Genomic DNA, 26,601 nt, shown 5'->3' with positions numbered 1-26,601 from the left:
TCATTACACTACAATCATATATCAAGAAAAACATGAATATCTACTATAGCCTATAACAGTGATTCTTAGCCTTCTTATACTGTGATAATCTCCTCAGGACATAATGGAGAGGACATTCATGGGGGCTTCTGAAGTCATTGAAAGGGGAGTGGTTAAGAGAGGGATCTGAAACTAAAGTGGACACATTGGAATAATCAGCCTGCTAGAAAAGTCTTAAAAGCATGGAGGTGAGCAGAAGGAAAAGAATAGAGCTGGAAAGTGACAAGACTGGAATGAGAGTCTTGGATCAAGGAAGGTGAGTAAAAGGATAAGGATACCCTGAATTAAGGCAAGGGGAGAAGGGCTTGGAGGAAAGGGTAACTGACTTACAGTCAAAGTTGAGTCAGGCAAAATGGTAGATCTGGGGCCCTGAGAGATAAGGAACTTGCCCTTCTACAGACGTAGAGATCAGAGAATCAGCTCGGTACGAGCTAGGGGTTGAAGAAGGAGGAATATCGAAACAGGATAGCGACCCAGAGCATAGGGTAGGAGAAGAATAGGGGGATGACGCTAACAAGGAACTTTTGAAAGAGACTTCTAAATGCTTAAACCATGTACCAAAAATCAAGAGTAAGCCAAGATTGTTTGCAAGTTACTGCAACTATATATAGTTTGTACCCCCAAGATTCCCTCACTTCATGCACAGCTAAGCATTTGACAAGAATCAGCGTCTTATAAAGCAGTGGACATAGTGGTGCAGAAAAATTAAGGGAACAGCTAGAGTTCCACGGTCAGTCTTTAGATGATTCGTCTCTGCCATTCTCCATTCCTTTTGTTCCCGATGTTGCCAATAAAAAATAATAAAGATAATTTACACTAGTAACATCCCTGGACTTCGGAAACTCTTTATATTTAAATTCTGCAGGAGAGGTTATCCTATGTTTTTTATTTCTCTGCCCTGTTTAGTGCTTGTCTACTTTTTATTCCCCCTCTCCCACCGCCTGTCTTCCCTCCCTGGCCCTAAAAGCCAGCATCACCACCACCAGGTCAATCTTTGTTCTATCATGCTCACTACCATTTCCAACCTTTACTTGCTGTCCGTCTGGCCAAAGTATGTGGAAAGCAGGATGTCCTGACACACAAAGGATATTTTAAAAATGTAAAATGTTGCCACAGACTATTTGAGGCAGAGGACAAGATCCATGTTCAACGAATAATTTGTACTTGCTGTATAACACAGTATAGGCAGTAAACAAACTAATTATACTCACTAAAAACCTTCTGTACAGCTCATTTGGTAGCTAATTTTAAATGTAAATATCTCCTCTGTTATAATTTTTTCTGTTTTCTAAATGGAATATTGCAACTCCCTCTCCTAGCTGCCAGCTCCAAGACAAATTTTTTTAAAAACTGCTACATAAGCTACTTAAAAAATTGGTTGGTTATATCACTGATACTGCTTTATTTTTATAATTACATTTGTTAATATAGCGTTTAAACATCTAAATGATATGCAGCATGGAACTTATTTATACTATTTATTTTTTATATCTTCAAGCAAAAGAAATTTCCTTTTTTTCATGAAGATTTTGATGTAGATGAAAAGTCCAGGTGAAAAAGAATGAGGGGGGTTACGGTCTGGTTTAGTCTTTGATATTTAATAAAGAGGTCAAAACAGTAACTTTATGAAGATTAAATGCTAAGGTAGATAAAAATAAACTTGGAACTTTTCAGAAAAATATGATATGACTACAGTCCATTATATATAATTATTTTCCTTGGTAATTTAAGCCATGATTATTAAATAATATGAGTGGTAACTGCTTATCTATATTTCATCAAATCCTTTAAAATGAAGAATAAAGCTCTCTATGCTAGAAATCTTAAAATTCTTCTTTAAGAAAGAACTTAAGCACTTCTTTTGACTAGAGTTAAATTCAACCTTTCTTATTCTAAAATGTAGCCAACAGTCAGAGTATTATAGTGATAAGCTAATACTTAATCTGGTCAATATACTACGGAAATATGCTGGTTCCTAAGCTGACCAACTCAATGTTGTCTAACGGGAAAAATCAACTTTGTTCCTGGAGAGGCACATGGTAGCTTCTTCCCCCATGGTTCAGGACCCCTCTGAATAAGATATTCTCGAGGAAGCTATAAAAAACCAAAACCAAACCCACTGCAGTTGAGTCAATTCTGACTCATAGCGACCCTATAGGACAGAGTAGAACTGCCCCATAGTTTCCAAGGAGCACCTGGTGGATTCAAACTGCCAACTTTTTTGGTTAACAGCTGTAGCTCTTAACCACTATGCCACCAGGGTTTCTTGAGGAAGCTATGAGAGCTGTTAAATCACAGGCTGCTTTCTACATCATTCCCAACATACAGAAGAAACTGAAATAATTATTAATTCATCTGTGAATTCCCAAATGTTAACTAAGCCTTGAATGGCCAAAACGAAAACTTTTAGTTTTAGCCTAAATACAGAAGTGGGAGAGGGCTAGGAGGTGTGATTATAACACACTGACTAGTTTAGGTGTATATTTAAAAAAAGAAGACAAAGAAAACTCAAGCAAGAAAAAGTACTAAAGCCAACTCACATGTCTCTAGCTCGTCGAATTTCCTCCTGTTCCCTGGACTGGCGTCGTCGCTGCCTGCTAGATGCTGTAGAAGGTGCAGATGATGTTCCAGGTGCTGAGTCCTCTGAACTTTGACCTCCTGAGCTATTAACATCAAAGAGATGCTGTTCTACAGCTGACCGGATGGTTCTTTCTAAGAGTCTGGCAAAAAAAAGAATACAGAGTCAATCAAGCAATCAAGTTTATCAATGACTGCCTTTAAATGTATGTGCTCATAATTTTGAAAATATCTTTATTGGGACCAATGGGAGATCTACTACATCTTGTTGAGCAAAGACAATGTACAAACCATTAAACTCTAAAATATTTCTATCATGAGCTAAAAATAAAACAAAACAAATTCCACCAAGTTGATAACTGTGTTTCCCATCTTCCTGAGTCCAGGATTACTGAAATGCTCAGGGCAAGTACAGCAGCAATTATAGGAGGCATTCGCTTAGTATAAAGAAGAATGAAGAAAGCTTTTTTTTTCCTCATAGAAAAATAATGAACCTATTCTTACAAGCACAAATTTCTTCCTAGCTCTGCAGAAGAAGACAGTCTGATTTGTAAAGCAAACTGGCAAAAATAATTTTATGGTGCCCATTATCTATTTAGAGTCCCTTTAAGATAAATTACATAGAGAATAATGGTATTAAAAATGAAACCTCATCAGGACAATTACTACTCATAATAGCATGGCATAATCTTTCCTCAACTCTGTTCTATTAGGTTGTGACCTATACAATTGCAGCTAGATTCACGCAAACACTCCAAAATATATTACTGAAGTTGTAAGAATAGATTTATTTTTTTCAACCTGAAGAAAACAGGTAAGCACAAAGGGCTAAAAAGCGTGCATGAGATGGAAGTGGTACCATTTTCAAAGTTGCATAATCCTTCGATGTATTTAAGACTTCTTTTATCACCACACTATTTAATTCTGAATAATCTGGCAAGGAAAATTCTGAACTTATACTTTTCAAAATAGGTTTTTCTTCACTTGAAAAAGACATATATATATATATATATATATATACTTGAAACGTTCAGGCTGAAAAGTAGCACTGACTTAAACTTTTTAAAAAAAATGAAAGAACTTTAGATTTTCCAAATGTGTTTTTACTTGAAACGTTCAGGCTGAAAAGTAGCACTGACTTAAACTTTTTAAAAAAAATGAGAGAACTTTAGATTTTCCAAATGCATTTTTACAATAGACTTATAGTAATTTTATTCAAAATTTTATAAAAAATATCTAAGATAATGAGCAAGTATAGTCTAATAATTTGATCATTAGAACTTTTATATTTAGGACTCCACGTCCCAAATGATTCAAGGTTACATAACAGTGGTATGGAGGAGTATGAGTAAATTAATATATATATATATACAGACCAATCCTATGACTTTTCCAAACTACACAGGACATATAAGAAGGAAAGGCTGTCAAGAAACAAAAAAACAAGAACTTTCCATCTTGGCATAGTCTGGGATCTCTATAAAATTCATAAAGCTAAGTGAGGTCAATCCTGCCCTCTAACTGCTTCCTCAGATGACAAAAAAAAAAAAAAAAAAAAATCCAAATTCACCATGTTTGACCCAAATTCATCCCAATTACTGCTGCTTCTCTCTTCCTCCCTATCACATCATATCCTCCCCACCTCATATAGCTGATCCCTGCTGATGAAGATGCTCCAGAAAGGCCTACACATGTCCCAGCAAGAAAGGACGAGAAGTAGGTATAATGGAAAAGTCTTTGGGCAACGCACTACTCATTAAAGTCATTCAACAAATATGTATTTAAAGTCCAATATATGCCAGACACTTTATCTAAGGGCTAGGGATACAACAAAGACCATGACAGACAAGGTCTCTATTTTCATGGAACTTACATTCTTGTGGGGCAAGACAGACAATAAGTAATGTAATTTCAGATAGTGACATATTCTCTACAAAATAATAAGATGGACAGTGACTATGGATAGTGAAGAATGGCTTCTCAGATGAGATGACATTTGAACAAAGAGGTGAGTGATAAGAAAGTGCTAACCAGACTAAGGAACAGCCAGTACAAAGGCCCTGAGGCAGGAACGAACCTCTTGCTGTCAAGTCAATTGTGACTCATGGTTCCCCATGTGTTACAGAGTAGAACTGTGCTCCATAGGGTTTTCTTGGCTGTAATCTTCACAGGAGATCCCCAGGCCCTTCTTCTGCAGTGTTGCTGGATGGGTTTGAACTTTCAACTTTTAGGTTAGTAGATACGTGTAAACCATTTGCATCACCTAGGGACCTCAAGGCAGGAGTTAAATTTGGCCTATTCCAGGAACAGAAAGGTCCTGTGACTGAAGTATAATGAGCAAGAGTTCAGAGAGGTAGGCAGGTGCAGATAACTGGAGTTTAGATTTTATTCCAAGTGCAAGTGATAGCCTTTGGAGGAAAAAGACATGTGATTGACATAATTAATAGGGCACTGCTGCTGCCCTGTGGAGAAAGGATTTGCTCCATCACTAATTTATTTTCCTTTTTGGGTTCCTACTAGACTGTAAAGTCTCTGAAGGCAGAGCCCAAGGCTTATTTGCCATTACATACCTAACACTATGCTTGGTGCATTGCAGGCACTCAAGAAATGTAGGCTAAATAAAATTAATGACATAGGAGGTAAGGACACAGTTAATGCTTCAGCCTTTACTGGTATCCTCCATTGCAAGATACCTCCCAAAGTACATAGACAGCATTGCAAATGCTAATTGACCCTGATGTTATTTTTATGAGGTAAACAAAAAGCTCATATTATCAAATGGTTGAGCTGTCTTTAGTCATATACCCAGACAAAAGCTCAAATAGGAGCTTCTTATTTAATCCTCCCCTCTGTGTAAAGTTACTCTAAAAGTGATCATTGATTGCTTAGTGTCTGAACCTTCCACTATTCTATGCCATTAGAATTGCTTTTCTCTGCTTTCACAAATGGCAAAGGGCAAAAACGAAGTCCAAAGAACTTACTCTCCAGTTGTTGAAACACTGCTGACTTGTGACACATGAGCACTGTGGAAAAGAAGCAAAGAAAAAGAAATTCAGATTAGACAGGGAGTCAGAGACCATGAACCAAGCATCTTGAAGGAATCATGGGATGAAGGAATTAGCTAGGCCTCAAGTGACCCTCATGTGATGTTTAACTGTCTACTGATGGATGCTGATTTTCACTTATTTCTAGAAACACAGATGGCCCTGGTTACTTGAGCAGTGAGTTTTTCTCATTTTAAAGGTGTCTCTTGTTGTTGGCCCCTGACTTAAGGGGACCCCATGTGTTACAGAGTAGAACTGACCCATAGGATTTTCTTGGCTGTAATCTTTACAGAAGCCGATCGCCAGGCCTCTTCTTCCACGGAGCTCCTGGGTGGGTTTGAATCACCAACCTTTCAGTTAGCAGACGACTGCAAACTACTTGAGCCACCAGGCTCCTTAGTGACAGGCAATTCCACAACCGACCGCAGAAAACTGTCTCTTCCTCTGATCCGCTACCACAGCCCTAGCTCAGGGTCTTTTCATTTTCCAAAAGGTTACTGTAATAGCTGCTGGCTGCCTTCCTGCCACCAACTCTCCCTATCCCTGCATCTCCCCAGCACAAATCCAACCCCCAGGCCTGCAGACAGAAGCATCTTTCTCAGGCTCATCCCTGAACACGCAGGGGGCAGGGATCATAGAGAAGAGAGAACAAGGAACCGATATTGTTTTCCACGTAACTATTTCTAAACCTTCTTTTCTAAGCCACCCTTTCATCGTAAATTCCTAAAGATGCAAAACATCTCAAGTTCTACAATATTTTGTCTTAACATCTAATTTACAGCCCTTTTTGAGCATTTATGAATTTTTGCTAGTTTCCTATTTTCTCTAAAGCTGAAATTATCTACAAATGCATAAAAAATCTGTCAACATCAATTTGAATGATGAAATTAGAAAGCATTATCTGATTACACTCTTCAGAAATTCCTTTCTTGCCTATGCTGTACGTGCATGTAACCACGATGAGGGCTGAGGGTGGGAGCTATCTTAACTGTATTAATATTGTTACTTTTGCACATTCTGCCCTCTAGTGCTTAGCTGGCTTCTAAATCAAGAGTCAAGATAGCTATGGTTACAAAGAAGATAAAATATTGAGCATATTTTAAAAAATCTTTAGCACAAATCAAACTATAGTTTTGCCCAATAGTTCCAATGCTTCTCTTTTACAAGACACTTACAGAAAATGAGAACTGTTAATCACCTATATTGATGGCTACATTTCGATCATTCCAAATATCCTGATTTATATTACATAATTTTCAGCATATGAAAATGTTGATTTGGCATCATCAGCTGTTTTTTTCTTCCATCTCTTTCAATTCAGAATTTAAGTGCCTCATGGGATTGTATGATTTTCCGTTATTGTACTCCCCACCGCAGCTACCATCATACCCAGAATAATACTCATTATCCCAGAGACGATCATCAAATGCTCTTTTAGCTCCACATTAAGTTCCTTTAGTTAAAAGTTGCAGCTCTTTGTCATGGCTATAGATCACAGCTACAGCCCAGGAAAACAACGTAAAATCCTGTTACTGTATATAAGAATCATATAAAAACAGTTTTTACAAACCCTAACATTTATTGAGTATTTACAGCATTCCAGACGCTGTGGAACATGTTGTTTTGGTTAGTTACCATCAAATCAGCCCCCAGCTCATGGCGATCACATTTGTTATGGAGTAGAACTGCTCCATGGGGTTTTTCTGGCTATAATCTTTACGGAAAGCAGATTGCCAGGCCTCTTCTTCCACGGTGCTGCTGGATGGGTTCAAACTGCCAATCTTTTGGTTAGCAATCCATCACAAACTGCTTGTACTACCCATACTCAGAAAACTAAACTCAGTACCGTCGAGTCAATTCCTACTCATAGTGACCCTATAGATCCTCTCATTTACTGTTTACAATAACCTGCGAGGTAGGTACTACTGTCTTCCGTAATTTTCAGATGAAAAGATTGGAGAGGGTAAGTAACTTGCCCACAATTATGGAGCCAAAAGTGGTTGAGCTGGGACTTGAACCCCGAAAGTTTTAGTCTAGAGTTTAAGCTCTTAATCACTACACTAGACTATCTTTTAATCCATCACTTACTACAGGAAAAACTCACTAGAGTCATCTTTGTATACAGAGGCCTGGACTTAGGTATTTTACTTTGTTTTTAATTACAACCATTTCTGCCTCACAATGCCTGTTATTCATAGTGGTTCCCAGGTTACATAACCAACAATAAATCCTTTGCTGTTCTGTTTACCCTTAACTGGAACAGGCAGTCCCTGCTTTTGAAGCTTTGCGGCTCACTCTCTGTAAATTCAACACTGTATAATTAACTCCTGTACCCCATTTCTCAATGTAGTTATACAACTCTGGCTTTGGGAGCAGGGACCAACGTGAACAATGTTTCAGGGAGAACCTGGAAGAGTCAAAAGGATGTGGATCTGCCAGATGCTAAAAAACATTCCAGACACAGTAGTATAGTTAGCCAATCAATTAGTCTACCATCTTAAGAACAGGTTTGACACACTGAACACTAATGACCAAAGAACAGATGAATTGTGGGGATGACATCAAGAACATCATACATGAAGAAAGAAAAAGGTCATTAAAAAGACAGGAAAGAAAAGACCAAAATGTATGTCAGAAGAAACTCTAAAACTTGCTCTTGAATGTAGAGTAGTTAAGCAACTGGAAGAAATGATTCAGTAAAAGAGCTGAACAGAAGGTTTCGAAGGGCAGCTCGAGAAGACAAAGTAACGTGTTACAACGAAATGCCAGGCGCTCCTTGGAAACTCTATGGGACAGTTCTTCTCTGTCTTATAGGGTCGCTATGAGTCGGAATTGACTTGACGGCACTGGGTTTGGTTTGTTTTTTTTTGATGGGCAAAATATTGAACAATGCAGGAAGCATTCAAAAAAGATGGAAGGAATACAGAACCACTGTACCAAAGAGAACTGGCCAACATTCTACCATTTCAGGAGGTAGCAGATGGTCACAAACCAACGGTACTGAAGGAGTAAGTCCAAGCTGCACTGAAGGAACTGGCAAAAAACAAGACTCCAGGAATTGATACGTTTCAACAAACAGATGCAATGCTGGACGCGCTCAGTTATCTATGCCAAAAAACTTGAAAGACAGCTACCTAGCCACCTGAATGGAAGAGACTCATATTTGTGCCCATTCCAAAAAAGATGATCCAACAGAATGTGGAAATTATCGAACAATATCATTAATATCACATGCAACAGAATTTTGCTGAAGATAATTCAAAAGCAGTTGCAGCAGTACATTGACACAGAACTGCCAGAAATTCAAGCCGGATTCAGAAGGGACCAAGGTCTTTACGAAGCAGCATCATGAAAGATAGTTCATAGTATAAACTGTACCATTTTACAGAGGAAGAAAGCAGGACTCAGAGAAGTTTCAGATCTCACCCAAATTTGCACAGCTCTGATTCTATGTCATGTAGTTTAGCTTTGGAGAGTATTCTTGATAAAAACACAATCCTTATTCTCAAATAATGCTATTTATATAAATTTTTGGCTATACTACTAGTTATTTCATTAGAATTAGAATATATTACTAAAAGTGGTATTACAGATTCAAATGGAATTTTCTTGTTCTCATAATTTATATATTCCAGAAAATTACTTATTTCACCTAGATTTTCACGTTTATTAGTATAAAATTGCATATAGTGGTCTCTAATAGTTTTAAGCCTCTAGAGATAGCTGAATAATTTTTATAAAGTGGCATGAATGCTTGAGCCCTATTTCTAGGGTGCAAGGTTTAATATGTGTATAAATATATGCTCATTTATTTAAATCTTTACTAATGATATCAAATTCCTGATGTCACGTATTTTGTAAATTTTGTTTGTTACAGATATAAAATTTTATGGTGAGTCCTATACTTTCAAACATGCTTTTCTGTTTATCCTTGCTAATTTAAGAGTTTATATAATTTGATGCTGTGTTATTTGACACATGCTTATTTGTAGCTTTTATATCCTCAGTATACATTTTTAGTAAAGGAAGTCTAGGTTTGTACTGTCTAATACTTTCGGCCTTGATTCTAGTTGCTCAGGTATTGATACTGCGATCTCTGCTTTCTTTTTGCTCATATTTATCAGATATACATATCTATCTTCTTATTATTAACGTTTCTCTGCCATTTTGTTTTAGGTGTGCCTCTTTTGAGCACAATTTAGTTCAAGAGTCAATTTCTGAGTATCCTTAGCTTTTATTAGGTAATTTAATCCATTTACATTTACCATAATGCTGATATTGTTGTGGTTGTTAGGTGCCATCAAGTCAGTTCTGACTCACAGAGACCCTTTATAAAACCAAACGAAACACTGCCCAGTCCTGCACCATCCTCACAATCGCTACTATGTTTGAGCCCACTGTTGCAGCCACTATGTCAATCCATCTTGTTTAGGGTCTTCCTCTTTTTCGATGTCCCTCTACCATGCTGATATATTTGTTCTAATTTTGTGTTGTTGCATTATAATTTTTTTAGAGCTTCCTTTTCCTCTGATTTCTGTCTTTGCTCTTATCTCCTGAGAGGATTTAGAATATAGGGTCCTACGCACAATTATGCTAGCAATTGCCTCTCATCCATTTTCCCAAATTATTTTAAAAAGTAATTTTTGACTCCTGCTCCTCCTCCCCTACCTTCCATGCAAGACAAGAAATTCACTTTCTTTGCTCCTGCACCAATGCTTATAAACGGGCCTCTACTTCTTGATTTAAAAAATATTTGTTTTAATCTCTCAGTTAGCTTGACATGCATTAACTTTGATTTCTACTTCTATTAATATGTTTTTTCCTTAGAATCAATTGTAATTTTTAGGTTAGGATTCTGATCTCTGACCTTTGTGTCTTACATTCTCTCTCATAGTTTTTATCTTTATCCGTTTCCTCCTCACTCTGAGAAGGCTTCTCAAGTTTCTCTCTCACCACATAATTCACTTATTTTTAATGATTTCTGCTTTATACTGCTTCCCACACAGTTTTTTTTTTTTTCATTTCTGTTAATACATTTCTGCATTCCTATTTCCCTGCTTTGTCTCTAGCCTTTTAATTCTAAACCTAATCTCCCCTTACAGCTTCCTACTGATGTTTCAAAGGGGTCAATCATGTCCTTTAGCATCTCTTGAGAAGACTGACAATATTACTTCCAAGTATTCCTTTGAATCATATAAAAAATAATCTCTGAAGACTGTTTTTATTCTGACTCCTCAGGGCAAATCATTCTTTCTCTTAGTTTGAAATTTCTCCTAATAAGTCCCCAAATAGTTTATTTCTGTTTAGCGGTTCTTGTGTTGTTAGTTGCTGTTGAGTCAATTCTAAATCATGGCGACCCCATGCGTACAGAGTAGAACTGCTTCATGATGATTCATAAGGGGGAACAATTAATCTAGACAGACTCATTACCAACAACCTGGGTGAGCAGATTGACCTTAGTAGATGATCCCCCACTTCCCAGTGAACACTCTATAATGCCTACCTAGGTGGATTTGCTGTTTGGTCCAATTTGATGACTAACTATAGAAACAGAGAAAAAAAACCAAAAAACAAAAAACTGCAGTCTGTCTTGTGCAATGTATACTTAAGAGTATGCATTAAATCCAATTATCTTACTGCTTTTAATCCTGAGCATCCCAAGGGGATTCTCTCCTCTTCATTGTTTTATATACTAAACGTTCTAGTTGTTGAATGGATATAGAAATAAAGAAGCTCATAGAGGAAGTGAAAGGAAAAAACACAAAACTCAGCTCTGGATGTCTCAGATAATAGGTTTCTGCTCATCTGGGGGAATGCTACTTGCTTTTCTGGTCAGTACAGTAGACATTAGAAGGACTCCAAGCCAGTTTTCCCTCCCATCCCCCATCTTCTCTCTTTGTGGCCACCTGTATCATTTAGATGGTAGAACATGAAGTCTGTTAGGCAAAAATATATTTCTCAGTCCATTCCAACTGGTGATGTGTCCTTTGACATATATGGCTACCATTAGCACTGTTACTGTGCTGTCTCTAGTGTTTACCTTTTGTATAATCATTGGAGCCCTGGTGGCACAGTGGTTGAATGCTCAGCTGCTAACCAAAAAAGTCAGCAGTTTATATTCACCAGCTGCTCTTCGGAAACCCTATGGGGCAGTTCTACTCTGTCCTATAGGGTTGCTAAGAGTCGGAATCGATTCAGCAGCAACAGGGTTTTGTTTTTTTTTAATATCGTCATTGGAATTTAAATGGTTAAGCTGCCAGGAGTCAAGCAAAGCTATCTGCTACTAACTTAAACTAGGAGTTAACATTTTCTTAGAACCTGAATTTTCCTCAAAGAGATGTCCATAGGAATGCAGGGAAACTAAGAAATGAACTAGCAAGACATCTAGGCAGAACGGATATAAAGGTGTCATTTTCTATAAATAATTTTCTTCTCTCGTTTTATTGTGCTGAGAAGACAAGAACAAAAGAGGCATTAAAAGTATAAAAATTTAAATAATTTACTTTCATTTCTTAGTATAGCCTAATACATCCAATAGTTCCCACTAATAGGCTAGAATTAATCCTAGAATTTATACTTATCTCTGACTAAACAAAAATATGACTAGTAATTCCCAGGAGTCAAAAACTCAATATTGAGGCCTTAAAGAATTGTATGATAAAGAGTAGTAATGACTATAAATATTACAAAAAAATTTATTTTATTTTTTTTATAAAATCAAGGAGTACTGATGGTAAAAATGGTTAAGCGCTCAGCTGCTAATCATAAAGTTTGGCAGTTCGAACCCACCCTGAGGCTCTTCAGGAGAAAGACCTGGCAATGTACTTCCATAAAGATTATAGCCAAGAAAACCCTATGGGACAGTTCTACTCTGTTGCATGGGGTCTCTATGAGTTTGAGTTAACTTGGCTGCTCCTAACAGTGTTTTTCAACTGGGGTGCGCATCAAAATCTCTGTAAGACTTTTGAAAATATAGACACTCAAGTCCTCCCTGAGGCTCAGAACCTGGCCAGGAAGATCCAGGCATTTTTAAAGACCTTCACAGTCAGAGGTGATATGCCTCCTTGCTTGAGAGGCACTATTCTACCTGAAAATGACGAACAAAATAAACAGTTTAACATAGTTATTTGTTTTTGATCCTAATATCTAGCTGACTTTGTCATCTTGGTAAAAAAAATAATCAAGTAGATAATTAGACAACTTGCTTGTTTATTCATTCCACTTATTAGTCAGTAGCCGGAAACACACCTATAAACAAATGTTTGGTATGCTAAATCTCTCCAACCTATTCTATCTGATAATAAGGAATTTTTGCTCATAAATGATTACTTAGCAAATACACATTACACTTCTTAGGAAGAAAAATAACCTATTAAAAATAAAATTAAGAAAGTATAACAAAAAATTATAAACAAATTTTAGCACAAGTTGGACAGATACTCTCAAAAAAGCTATCTAAAAATGCTTTAGAAAGAAATTTTCTATCAGGATAAAAGTGGTATGACATAATTTCTAGATCCCATTAAATTTCAGATACTATTTTAATTTGAATTTATCTTGTTTTTTCTTTGATATAAATTCTACAGCTAAAGAACTTTCATAAAATTGATGGTTCCTAGGTTTTAAATAAAAGAAGTTTTTTTTTTAGCTACCAAAAAAATGAGTTTGTATGCCAAACATCTAACAAGATATAAATTTGATATTCCTTTTAGGAAAATCAAAAAATGAATGAATGAAATACTTAAAGTGACCCTAAGCAATTCCAAATCTCCTAAAGAGTAATTTAGCTTCAATTTGCACTGTATCAAAACTAGGGCTGATACTGATAAAAACTGACAGTTTTTTTCTTGAGTTAAGATGGTGCAAAAAATAAGAGAAAGGAGAAAAGATCAGTGTAGCTGCTAGAAGACAGTGTTAGATAAGCCAGGAAGAAGGCCAGGTGAGTTGTTTAGAGCCTGATGAGTGAGGCTGGTTCCAAGTACAGGTATGTAGCCACTAACACACATATTTAGGGCTTTCATAAAAACCAGGCAAAGACGGTGTCTTAGGTTTTAAAGCTGTTATAACAGAAATACCACAAGTACGTGGCTTTAATGAACAGAACTTATGTTCTCACAGTTTAGAAGAATAAAAGTCTGAATTCAGGCTGCCAGCTCTAGAGGAAGCCTCTCCCTTTCTCTCTGCCGGCCTTTCAGCTTCTGTTCTGGGTTCTTCGGTGATCTTCATGTGGCCTGGCATCTATCCTTCCCCATCTGCTTCCTTGCTTCTGTGCCTAATCTGCTCATTTTATATCTCAAAAGTGATTAGTTTAAAGCACACCCTATACTGATACGTCCACATTAACATAACAAAGAAAATGCAGGTATAAACCCGTTGCCGTTGAGTCCATTCCGACTCACAGCGACCCTATAGGACAGAGTAGAACTGCCCCATAGGGCTTCCAAGGAGCATCTGGTGGATTCGAACTGCCACCCTTTTAGTTAGTAGCCATAGCTCTTAACCACTATGCCACCAGGGTTTCCTACACAGGTATACAGATTAGGATTTCAACACATATCAATCCATAGCAGACAGATGGGTTCTAGATAACAGGCTATACGCATAACCCCGGAATTTACAAAGGAGGATTTCAAGGGTAGAATTAAGACAAATTCAGATTTAGAGGCTGGGATCTGACCCTGGCCAAATGCAGCATGGAGGCGGCTGTATACTTGGGGTGGGGCAGGTAGGAACTGAAAGGAAAAAAGCGGATATTAAGAACCTTAGTCTCAGGGGAAGCAAACCACAGAAATCAAAACCTGGGTTTGCAGACACCCAAGACGCAGACAAATGTTAGTAGAACCAGCAACAGATCATTGCCTATCTGACTGGAAGCCAGGCAAAAGAATGTGGAGAGTAGGAGACTGGATGTGGCACAGAATACCAATAGCAAGTTGCTTGATGCCAAACTGAGCAATTGAGGCAGGGGCTCCTTTTCTTTGGATTCTAGCCTAGAACTTGAAAGAGACCAGTGTACAAATTCCTTGACAAGAATTTTTTTTCACCTCAAGTTTGCAGGTTCATGTTTATTTGTGACAATCTCACTCAGGGTTTGGGATAACTTGACCTTCCTTCCACTTTCTTAATCATTTCAAAGGGGGCAGGTAATCCCTGATGAGCAACTGGGGAACAATAACACCTACTGTTTGAGCTCCTGGAGCTCCAATAAACTTGCCACATGGGATGGCACAGGTGTAGATTTGTAGCTACTGTTTCTTTCCTTTGCAAAAAGGGAAAAAGGGCTCTGCGGTGAGTTAGCTTAGGTTGGAGAAGTACTGAAATTAGAGAAGACAGAGTTTTTATCACAGAAGACACTGAATCTAGAATGAAAATAGATGATTGTGTGTTTATTTAGAACAATTCTACCTAATTCCAAAAAGGACTGAAGGCAAATGAAATGTACAGTAGACCAACATGTGATTCAGCCAAGACAAAAGAGAATCTCAAGTGGAGCAAGGTGACTGAAATGAGCTATCTGGTTCCCTATTTCTGCATCCCACCCTCTTTCTCTAGCAACAGCTAGATCCTGGGACCTCCACTAGTGCAATCTGGCCTCTCTGAATGCTCTCCTTCTCTATCCACTACTCCAGCTATTGGCTCTGCCTTGTTATAAACAATCCATCTTGTCATATGCCTACGTTCTAATACTGGATCCCTGTCTGATCTCCCTATGCTTGAGTTCTTTTATGGATCATCTACTCTTCTTCCTCTGACAAAGAAACGGCCCTGCTTTGCTCTTATCCTCTCTCGGTTCCGATCTGTTCTCGCTGAAGATTGTCCACTCCCAGACTTGCAGTCACTGTGTTTGACATTCCACCTCATGCTGGACCTCGCAGAATCAGCCACCAAACTGACCAACTATCCCATCCGCATCCACTCTGGACTCCATTGCTACCCTCCTGGCTGCTTGTGTCTGTGTCTACCTCCGGCCTGTCTCATCTTTTGATTGGGTCTTTCCTCCATGGAGAGAAATCTGACCAGTCTCCATCGTCATAAACACAATATACAGCATTCAATACTCAATATTCCTGGTCAGGAAAAGATATCATTTGGCAATTACCAATCACTTTCTTTTTTTTTTTTTACTTTTCAGAGTTAATATTATTTTGGATTTAAAACAGCCAACTTAAAATTTTTTCTTGTGTTAACAAATCATCATGAAATTCCTAAGTCTTGTAATAGCTCCCTTTTATTAAGCACTGCAACAAAGGAGTCCTAAGCAATAAAAAAAAATAAAGTGGGAGGGAAATGAAGACAAAAAAGTTATAGATTTTTATTTAAATATATTTAAAACATTTAAGCATTTATTTGCTCTTACTGGAGGCTGTGCAAAAAAAATGTGCACCAGTTTATAAATTATTTATTACTGGATCTGTCATATTTCTAGTATAAAAATCTAGAAGAATTTAATCATTAATTAACCATGTTTTCTTTCTTCTTCATAAATACTATACATTGGAATAACATAAAAAAAGGTCTGTATCAAACCAGCCATGCAAATAATTGAAAAAAAAAAAGTTCATGTTTTACCAATCAATTCTCCCTGCTTCAAGTAAAAAAACCAGTTGCCATTAATTAGACTCTGACTCACGATGGCCTCATGTGTGTCAGGGCAGAACTGTGTTCCATAGGGTTTTTAATGGCTGATTTTTTTTTTTTTTTCAGAAGTAGATGACCAGGCCCTTCTTCTAAGGTATCTCTGTGAGGACTTGAACCTCCAATGTTTTGGTTAGCAGCCAAGTCCATTAATGGTTTGCATCACGCAGGGACAAAAATTAAATTACCTTGTGTCAGCCTAATTCTTACATAATTTGTAAGATTATCGTATAATGTTATTCAAAAAACAAATTACTTTTAAAAATGTTTTCATCTCAGGCTAATTATTATTTTTACACTTACGAAACGACTCTGCTTAATTTGAATTTCCATTATATGAAAAGAATGCCTGCTTGGCAACTTTTATTTTTTCTGCAACTTTAAACTCTACTATAAATGTTGGCTAGTGTGTGCATTCATTCTTTGTTCCCACTTCTATCATATTTTAGTTTTCATGGTCTTTGGAATTGAAAAGGTCGAATAGATCCTATTAAGAGTTCAGTAAATATACGATCAATTTTCTTTTATTCTACTTTCATTCTGTAAGCACAGAATTTATTTTTAAAGGCTACATTAGTTAGTCAAGTATTATAGTTTAGGTAAACCAAAAGAAACAAGTCCATTGCCGTCGAGTCGAGTCCAACTCACAGCGATCCTATATGACAGAGTAGAACTGCCCACATAGTTTCCAAGGAGGACCTGGTGGATTCGAACTGCTGACCTTTTGTTTAGCAGCAGCAGCTCTTAACCACTATGCCACCAGGGTTTCCATAGTCTAGGTAATTACAAAGCTCTCAAAGACACATAATTGTGTTTTATAGTATGATAATTCTTTTTTTTATAGTCTAGGTAATTACACACATTATCACACTATAAAACACAATTTTGTGTCACTGAGGGCTTAAGACCTATAAACGCATTCTCCCCACATGCTTTTTCAAATAGTAGTCAAAATAAAATTCACTATGATGTAAAACATGGATTGATGTGACCCAGACCAATAAAAATATAACAGACAGGGGAATGGTTCTCATTTGTTGGTATGATTCAGTGCTATAGTCTCTGGTACTGCGTAAAACTTAATTTTCACTAGTACATAATAATCGTTTGCTTGATATTACTGTGTGTATTTACAAAAAGGATACCAGAGTTACTATGTACTCAGCGACAACATCCTCATGTGTTTGCTGCAATTGCATAGCTGAGATAGCCTATGAACCAGAATATGCTGATTTGGTTGGCAGAAAACCAGGGTGAATAAAATAAACCACCATGTTGTCTCAAACTGAAACCTCAGATGTTCCCTCTTTTGCCACAAAGTGATTTTGCAATATGCTTCAAGTCTCTAAAGGGTAGAACATACTGAAAAGCTATTGCTTGTTTAAACCCAAAGCTCTGTGATACATTTCTGAACTACCAGTAGTTGAAATAAACTCTAAATCTGAGACCATAGCAACAAATCAGAGTAAAAAATAACTAAATAAACAAATTATGTATTTCATATCCCGACATTTTACATATCCTGACTTTTAAAAAGCAGTCAATTTCAAAGTTGAGGAATGACAAAACAAAAACTTCAACACTGTTTAATGTACATGGTTACATCATTTTGAAATATATTTTCTAAACTTTTCAAGTGGGTAGGTAGTGAGGAAAATAAGAAATAATAATAAGCAAAACATGGTTCTAGGTTATACGTAAATCAGACTGTTCACTGAAAAATCATATCAATACAGTAACTTTTTAGTCACTGGAGAGACAAGGTATTGAGAGAAGTCATCTTCACTAATGTCTACTTTAAATTCTACAAATGTACCTGTTTTAACATGTGCTATTCTGGCTCTACAGGCTTTACGGTGGCGAGTGGTTAAGAGCTCTGGCTGCTAATTAAAGAGTTGGCAGTTCGAATCTACCAGCCGCTCCTTGTAAACCCTATGGGGCAGTTCTACTCTGTCCTGTAGCATCGCTATGTGTAGGAATCGACTCAATAGCACACAACGACATTCTGGCTCTATAGGCTTTAGAGAGAAAACAATACTCAACGCCATGAACTTGCTAAATATTTAGTTTTATACTCTATTACTGTATTAGAAATAACAAAACACAACCCAAGCTTTCTCCAGTGAGTGAGTGCCTTCCTTTCCCCCTCATATGTATAAAATAGAGATTTTTATTTCAGGGTACTGCCTAATCATTGGGCAGGTTGTTTTGTTCTGTTTTGCTTTAAATTGTGCATTAGGTGAAAGTTTACAGAGAACAAATTACATTCCCATTCTATTGTTTTGTACATAAAGTGTTTCATGGTCTTGGTTTCATTCCCCACAATGTGACAGCACTCTTCCCAATTCCGCCCTCGGTTCCCCATTTCCTTTCTTCCTGATTTTATACTACTTCCTGCCTTCTCATCTTTGCTTTTGGGCAGATATTGCCCTTTTCATCTCATATAATTAATTGTTCTAAGGAGCGCATTCCTTTTGGGTATTATTGTTTATTTTATGGGCTTGTCTATTGTTTGGCTGGAAGGTGGTCTCTGGGAATGGCTTCAGTTCCAGGTCAGAAGGGTGTCTCTGGGGCATAGTCTCAGGGGTTCCTCTAGTCTCTGTCAGGCCAGTAAGTCTGGTCTTTTTTTGTGAATTTGATTTTTCGTTCTACATTTTTCTCTCACTCTGTCTGGGACTGCCTGTTGTGATCCCAGTCAGAGCGGTTGGCAGCGGTAGCCGGACACCATCTAGTTCTTTTGGTAAGCAAATCTATTGCCATAGAGTCAATTTCGACTCAAAGTGACCCTATGGGCAGTTTTTGAAATTAAAACGGCTACTCTGACACTGGAGCCCTGGTGGCACAGTGGTTAAGAGCTCAGCTGCTAACCAAGGGGTCTGTAGTTTGAATCTACCAGTTGCTCCTTGGAAATCTTAGGGGGCAGTTCTACACAGTCCTATAGGGTTGCTATGAGTCAGAGCTGACTTGATGGCAATGAGTTTGTTTTTTGGTTTTATCCTGACATTTGTGAATAAAAACAAAAAACTGAAAAACAAAAAACACCTTTTTTAGTCTTTTCAACTGTTAACTTTTTTTTTTTAAGCTTTTTTAAACTAGAGGGGAAAATACAACATGAACAATACGTTGAGAAGCTCCAGTAAATTTAGTCTGGCTACAATGTCGAATATTCTGTTGAAAAGGATTCAAACAAACAAATAAACTCAAAGAAGCTTTAACCCTCCTCCACTGCCCTGTAATGGACCAACAAAATCGAATAAATACCTCAAATAGAATGGTGATATAGGTCTTTCATCGTCCTCTGAACTAAAAGGAAAATAAGTTTTGAATTAATGTACATTTCTGTCACTAACATGTTAATTTTACCAAAACTTTTCCACCTGTCACAAATTTTGTTTTGACACATTAGACCTAATACTACCATGGAGTAAGATGAATAAAACACACTCTACTCTTTGGAAGTGCTCACCTAGCCAAGGGCAACTATTCAAGAGAGGTTTCTTCAAGATCAGGCCTAAGGCAAACGTCACTCACATCACACTTTCAAGGAGGAAACCTTTTACTACCTTATTCTACAGAAAGCCCAATCCAAGTAGTCATATATTACACATTTACCCTTAAAACGATTATATACTCAATTATCTCAATAAAGCTAATTATAGTCATTAACATGATGATGAAAACACTCTCATTAAGTGTTGTAAAAATGGCAAGGGGGGAGATGTCACACCTTCTTGTCTAACTTCACAAACCGGGGTGAGGAATCTTTATCAGCAGTAACAGCCCAAGGCTGATTCCTGCACAGCAGAGGTTAGACACACCTCTCTCCAATCTTTTTACCAATTCTGACACCAGGCATCCCTCCCGTAGCACTCTCTACTTCTCTGCTGGGTTTGATAAATCACTGCAATTGCCACACACAACTCGCAGACCATACTCACAGTTATGGGGTTTATTAGGGAAGTAACAGGTTACAACCGCATCAGGGATGACTCAGGAAACAGTTCTTCAATCAGGACAGCCTCTTATCAGCTGTGCCCATAGGCAGGCCTCTCTCTCTGGCCCTTGGCCTCTCGGCCCCTTGGGCCTGCCTGGCTTCTGCCCTGCTAGGGCAAGTGTTACAAAGCCCTTTAGCTCTACCAATAAGTGCCCAGAGACACGCCCCTCCACCAGTAAGCCTCAGCCCAAAGGTGCTCAGCTCTCTAGCTCTGTGGGTTGGCGAGCCTAGCTCTGCTGACAAGTGCCCAGAGGTACCCTACTCTGCCAGCAAACCTCCTGCCCAAAGGCGCTCAGCTTTCTTGCTCTGTGGGCTGAGAAGCCTGCCGCATCATCTCCTGTTCTCCTGGTTCTGCTGCTTCTGCTGCTGCTGTTGCTCTGCCACTGCTTCTCGCTGTCTTGTGCTGTCTCCAGTGTTACAGCTCTCTCTCTGCCTCCTGGATCTAGGAGGTTCTCAGCACAGGGATCCCGGGTCCAAAGGACACATTACACTCCTCGGTCTTGCTTCTTAGTGGTAGTGAGGTGCCCCCTTTCCATCTCTGGGACGGCTCATTTTAAGCCTAGCAGGATGGCCAAACTGACCGATCCTCTTGTTAGAGTTCCACATGCCTTATTTACATTAGCAGCAAGCTGTTCAATCCCCTTGGTGGGCCACAAGCACCTTATTTGGATAGTGCCACCCAGGCATTTGGTGGGAGTCACAAAGACTATGGCTATAAGGGTGATATTAAGTAATTCACTGCACTACAAGTGTGAACTACTTCAGGAATGATTTCCTAGCACATAGGTAAACACAATGCTCTTTGCCTCTCTGTATTACTCTAAGTATTAACTAGTATGGATAGCATAAAAGGACATAATAAAATTATAAGAATAGTTTAAGGTCCTCAAACAACATAGAAGCAATATGAAATATAACATAAAGGTATTTAATTTCTAAAACTGTAAAAAAAAAAACCAAACCCAGTGCCGTCGAGTCAATTCCGACTCATAGTGATCCTATAGGACAGAGTAGAACTGCCCCATGGAGTTTCTAAGGAGTGCCTGTTGGACTCGAACTGCCGATCCTTTGGTTAGCAGCCGTGGCACTTAGCCACTACGCCACCAGGGTTTTCAAAACTGTAAAGTACGTATTAAAATAAACTTTTTTCCTTTTCTTTAGCATATTTTTTTCTGATAAATGACCTCAAAGATAGAACAAATATCTCCCACTCAATGTCTACAGAAATGATCTTTGAACTTTTTTGATTATATACTCTTATAAAATTTGTTTTTAAGCAGCCACTTCCCTCAAATACATGACTTATTAAGTATTGCCTATTATCAGTTATATACATGATTAAACAGATAAAATAGAAAGTAAAAGTATTAGATAAAATTAAATAGAAGCACTTATATTTTCTTCTTGTACCACTATGGTTTATCTTATACACTACCTGACATATTCACCTTCCACCATTTGGGGAAGCAACTATTTAACTTTAGCTTACTCTTACTCTTTTTTTTTCTTTTTTCTTGTTTTATATTCTTAAGCATCATTGATGAAAAAAAGGTTTGCTGTAATTGGTAATATTACACTGGCAATCAATAAAATCTTCTTATAAGTTATTGCATAAAATCAAAACAAAATAAAACGAACACAAAAAAAGCAAGCAAAAACCTGTCTGGAAGTTAGAAAGGTCTTACATTCTAAATGGAAGATAACTAAACAAAACAAAACAAAAAACAAAACAAAAAAAAACCAAACCCACTGTCATTGAGTCAATTCTGACTAGTCAACCTATAGCTCATAAAATATGACATAACATTTTTCATTCTCTCATGATTTTGGTTTCCAATTTCAATATTGCATAGGTGTTCTAATGTCCACGTTGCCAAAGATTTTAATGTTATAATTTAGTGTACTAATTCAACCCATGTGAGGGGTACGTAACGGATCAGCTTAATTATAGGCTCTCTTGTGGATGGGCCGAGGGCAAAGCTTCCTGAGGCTGGAGAGTGAGAGAGAAGACACCACCTGGGACATGTCCAGGTGTCTTGGGAAGACACTGCTTGGAGCAGTGCTTTTACAAGGTGGTGAATACTTTAAGCCAACCTGATACAAGTAGTTTGCACATTTGGCTTCAAAATATTCCTAGGAAACAAGTAACAAAACAGATTATAAAAATGTTAGAACTGAGTTTGTTTCCTAATCAAGGATTCAGTGTCAAAAAAGTACTAATTATGACCAACACTATGCCAAAAAGTTGCAACTAAAAATCTAAGAAAAAGAAGACCGAAGAATCAATGCAGTTGAATAGTGGTGTGGCAAAGAATATTGAATATTCCATGGACTGCCTGAAGAACGAACAAATCTGTCTTGGAGGAAGTACAAGGAGAAAGCTCCCTGGAAGTGAAGATGTTGAGACTTTGCCTAGCTTACTTTGGACACATCATGAGGAGGGACCAATCACTGGAGAAAGGCATCGTGCTTGGTAGAGGGTCAGCTAAAAAGAGGGAGACCCTCAATGAGACGGACTGACACAGTGACTACAACAATGGGCTCAAATGTAGCAACTATTGTGAAGATGGTGCAGAACCAGGCAGTGTTTTGTTCTGTTCTGCTAATATGCAAGGTTGCTACAAGTCAGAGCCAACTTGATGGCACCTAACAACAATAACGATAGCAAAATTGTTTCCATATGGTATAAAATAGGCAATGTACTAAATACTTTGTTGCCCAGAAGAGTGCCTCAACTCTAACATATAACCAGTTTGAATAACAATTAAAATGCCTGATATAGCATACTTTAAAAACATTCAATTAGCAGTACACTTAGTTAGAATTTGAAAGTGCTTTTGGGAGATGACTTATATGGCACAGGATCTGAATACCGTTTTCAGTGTGTTTTGGCTAATGCTTTTTTTTCCTGTATTTCTTTGTTTAGAAGAATAAAGACAATCAAAATCCCTCCGTCCCTCCCTTCTTTCCTTTCTCTCTCCCTCTTACATTTACTAAGCTATTATGATTGAAGGCCAGATATTACCTGGTAAACAAAACACTCTACATTAATTATCTCATTTAGATTCGCACAAAGCCCTCCAAGGTACACGATCCTCCCTCCCTTGTTTTTTCAGATGAGAGGAAAGCAAGCTCAGTGTGGACACATAATTTATCCAGCTCACACAGCTAGTAATGTTTAAATTATTGCACCATGTGGACAGTCCACTTTTGTTGTTTATCGTCTTCTCTTCAATTTTAACCTATCAATATATGCTGGGATGATTAAGTCAGTAAACAGAAATCCACGAGATTCTCCAACAGACTTCAAGAGGACCTTGTGGACTTTAATATGTTCCTTGTCATGTTCCTATTATAGCATCTCTATACCTACCTCAGTCAAAGTCCAAATGTTCCTGATACAGCACGCTTACGGTGATTAATTTATTAACATGTACTGAATCGGGATCGACTCACTGTCAATGGGCTTGATTTTTATTTTGGCAGTATGTCCAGACTGTCTCTTGATAGAAACACAAGGTTTTAATCATGAACAAATATTTTTTAGGATGCATTTGCACAGAATAAATTTGTCAATGAAAGACAAACCCAGAAATTCTTAACTTGTTTATGTCCCTGAATTTTGACCAGTATCAAGTGTTCAAAAAAGTAAATCTAAGCACTGCCATTTAAATAAACACAGTGAAACAGACCCACTATTACATTTAGTCAATAATCAGTACCCAAGAAGAAGAATAAAATTTGAAAATAAAATGAGGGTAAATAAATCAAGTTTGATAGTTAATTGGCATACGTAAAAGTACCTTAGCCTGTGATTTTAATAATGTAATTTCAACAAAGGTGTAAATTCTGAAACAACTAAAGCGCATGCTTTTAAAGTCAATTTTAAGGAAAGATGGTCAAGAATTATGAAATTATGAAAAGAAACTTTTCCACAAAAAGAACTATGAATTATGAAAAAAATTAGAATTATGAAAAGAAACTTTTCCACAAAATTTATACATTAGAATGAAAAACATTTGAAAAAATTACCATACCTGTGCAAAATAGATATCATACTACTTATTTTTTCCCAGTTGCCATCAAGTCAATTCTGACTCTTCACAACCTCATCTGTATCAGAGTAGAATTGCGCTCCACAGGGTTTTCAATGGCTGATTTTTTGAAGGAGATTGCCAGGCCTTTCTTTCAAGGCACCTCAGGGTGGACTCGAACTTCCAACCTTTCAGTTAACAGCCGAGTGAATTAACCATTAACATCACCCAGGGACTCTATACTACTTTTTATAGATCTCCCCAACCATCTATTTATAAAGGCTGGTTTTGTGTCAATTTCAATCATGTTCAATGATATTAAATGAATCATAATTTTTTGCCTAAATCCTAAGCTAAGAATTTGATTCACTTCTAATTTTTAAACATAAGCACATGTATTATGAATGAAGAAGGGAGTGTGTGTCATAAAAATTGAGCCAATGACAAAATGTAACAACTTGGACTTCATTCAATTTCCTCATTGGTTACTAGTATTAACCCCATATTTCAATTATTTCCTATTTGCTGACTCACTCTGCATAATGGCCAAGCTTAAGCAACCAATCTGGGTTTTTGTTTAATTCAGTTATACATTGAGAAATTTGGACAATCATCTATGTCACGCAATCAATACTCAATGTCCTCAAATATGTGGTATTACACTCTCTCAAAACAACTGCATCTGGGAAGCACATTTATCTAACAGACCCATAAAACAGTCCAAATCTAAGAGGCTACAACTGAGAAGGCCAGTAACTTAGAATATTAGGGTTTTTTTCAGCAGAGTCCTATCTAGCTTGTTTTTTATATGGCTTGACATTGGTAACTGCACATAAACAAATGACCCTAGATTTATACTCTTCATGGGCTGCACTTGTTTCTAAATCGAAGCCGCAGAATGCAAGGCCTACCAATTTTATTATACAGCAAGCTAATTAAAAGTACGGAAAGCAACTGTTGGGAGGATTCCCAGAGTGAGGTATTTGGAATGGACCTCCAGTTACTGGATCAAATCACCATCCATTCAATTCCCTTCTTAACTGTTCTGATGAATGTTCCAATTAATTCAACTTTCTAACTAGTAAATGTGGCTGGCTACCAAAATAATTAACATAATTTGCATATTTAGCTACACACTTTAAATACACTTTCAAGGGACTTTAGTTAGAAGAAATAGTTGTCAGTGTTCTTTGGGTACTGAAAAGTATAGAAAAACAAGTAAATGCTAAGGATTAGTTCCCATTCATTAACAAAACTAGGAAAACCATTTATAGGAACTTAAAAAAAAAGAAAAGCAAAATGGAGAGAAGTGAGAGACAAGTAAGAGGAGAAAATTAAAAGCATTAAGTAAACGTTTTTTCTGGAACTCAGGCTTTTTCTTCACGTTGCTACAGAATGTCTAGGGGAGGTGATTGTAGCTGACAAATTTTCTTAGAGAATGATGAGGTCAGTGATTTTAGCACATTTTCCTTCATTTCTCTGCAAAATATAAAGTATGCTTACTTGAACACTTTCAACTTATTCTCAGTGTCGGGCATTAACCATGCCATACTCCAACTGAGCAGCAATGTGGCAACTGGTGTTCTGCTGGCCAGGTTATCAGTTTGGCCGTATTCTGGAACATGAGGGGAAAAAAAAAATTCCCCTATGCTTTTTGGAAAACAAACATAAAAGTTTTCAATCATTTCTTAGCTAAGTATGCTTTTGTAGCTGTAATTTTGGGGGCTACTTGTGCAGATTATCTATTATCCTGTATTGTAAACCTAGGCAGCTTTGTTTACATGGTTGTACTATTTGCACTTTGTGACTAAAAATGCAACACTTAAAAATGCAACACTTAGCCAGTAGAAATACAAATTATTTTAATTGAAGAGGAAACAGAATTTCCTGACCAAAAGATAAATGCAAAACTGTTACGACAGCTGAAGCTGTTAGTATGCATAATTTTTCATAGTATTCATAGAATATTTTGCCAATACTTGTTGTCATCGGGTGCCATCAAGTTGATTCCAATGCACAGCAACCCCACGAGACAGAGTAGAACTTCCCTATAAGGTTTTCTTAACTGTAATCTTTACGGAAGCAGATCGTCAGGTCTTTCTCCTGCAGAGCTGCTGGGTGGGTGCAAACCACCAACCTTTCAGTTAGCAGTTGAGGGCTTAACCGCTATGCCACCAATGCTCCAATGCTAAGAGGTATTATTTTGGGGGCTATATACTGAGAATCAGGGAAAAGGTTCAGACAAAACAAAAAGACTTTCAAAGATTTAAAATTTTTT

General features: G+C 37.4%; 1 protein-coding gene across 11 annotated transcripts in view; it reads right to left on the bottom strand.

Annotated features, from left to right (window-relative positions):
* The window catches only part of FAM13A (family with sequence similarity 13 member A), a 363,829-nt gene that overhangs the window by 73,132 nt on the left and 264,096 nt on the right, over positions 1–26,601 (bottom strand). For 5 of the 11 annotated variants that reach the window (XM_064285550.1, XM_064285553.1, XM_064285554.1 and 2 more), the window contains 3 exons: positions 19,557–19,598; positions 5,598–5,639; positions 2,580–2,759 (listed from right to left, as the gene is read on the bottom strand). In XM_064285550.1, the coding sequence (XP_064141620.1) occupies positions 2,580–2,759; positions 5,598–5,639; positions 19,557–19,598 (264 nt within the window). The remainder of the gene's footprint in view (positions 1–2,579; positions 2,760–5,597; positions 5,640–19,556; positions 19,599–26,601) is intronic. The other 6 variants (XM_064285551.1, XM_064285556.1, XM_064285560.1 and 3 more) reach the window with 2 other exon arrangements.

The sequence above is a fragment of the Loxodonta africana genome, chromosome 5 (genome assembly GCF_030014295.1).
Source record: "Loxodonta africana isolate mLoxAfr1 chromosome 5, mLoxAfr1.hap2, whole genome shotgun sequence".
Classification (NCBI taxonomy): domain Eukaryota; kingdom Metazoa; phylum Chordata; class Mammalia; order Proboscidea; family Elephantidae; genus Loxodonta; species Loxodonta africana.
This window is presented reverse-complemented; position numbering and strand designations above follow the sequence as displayed.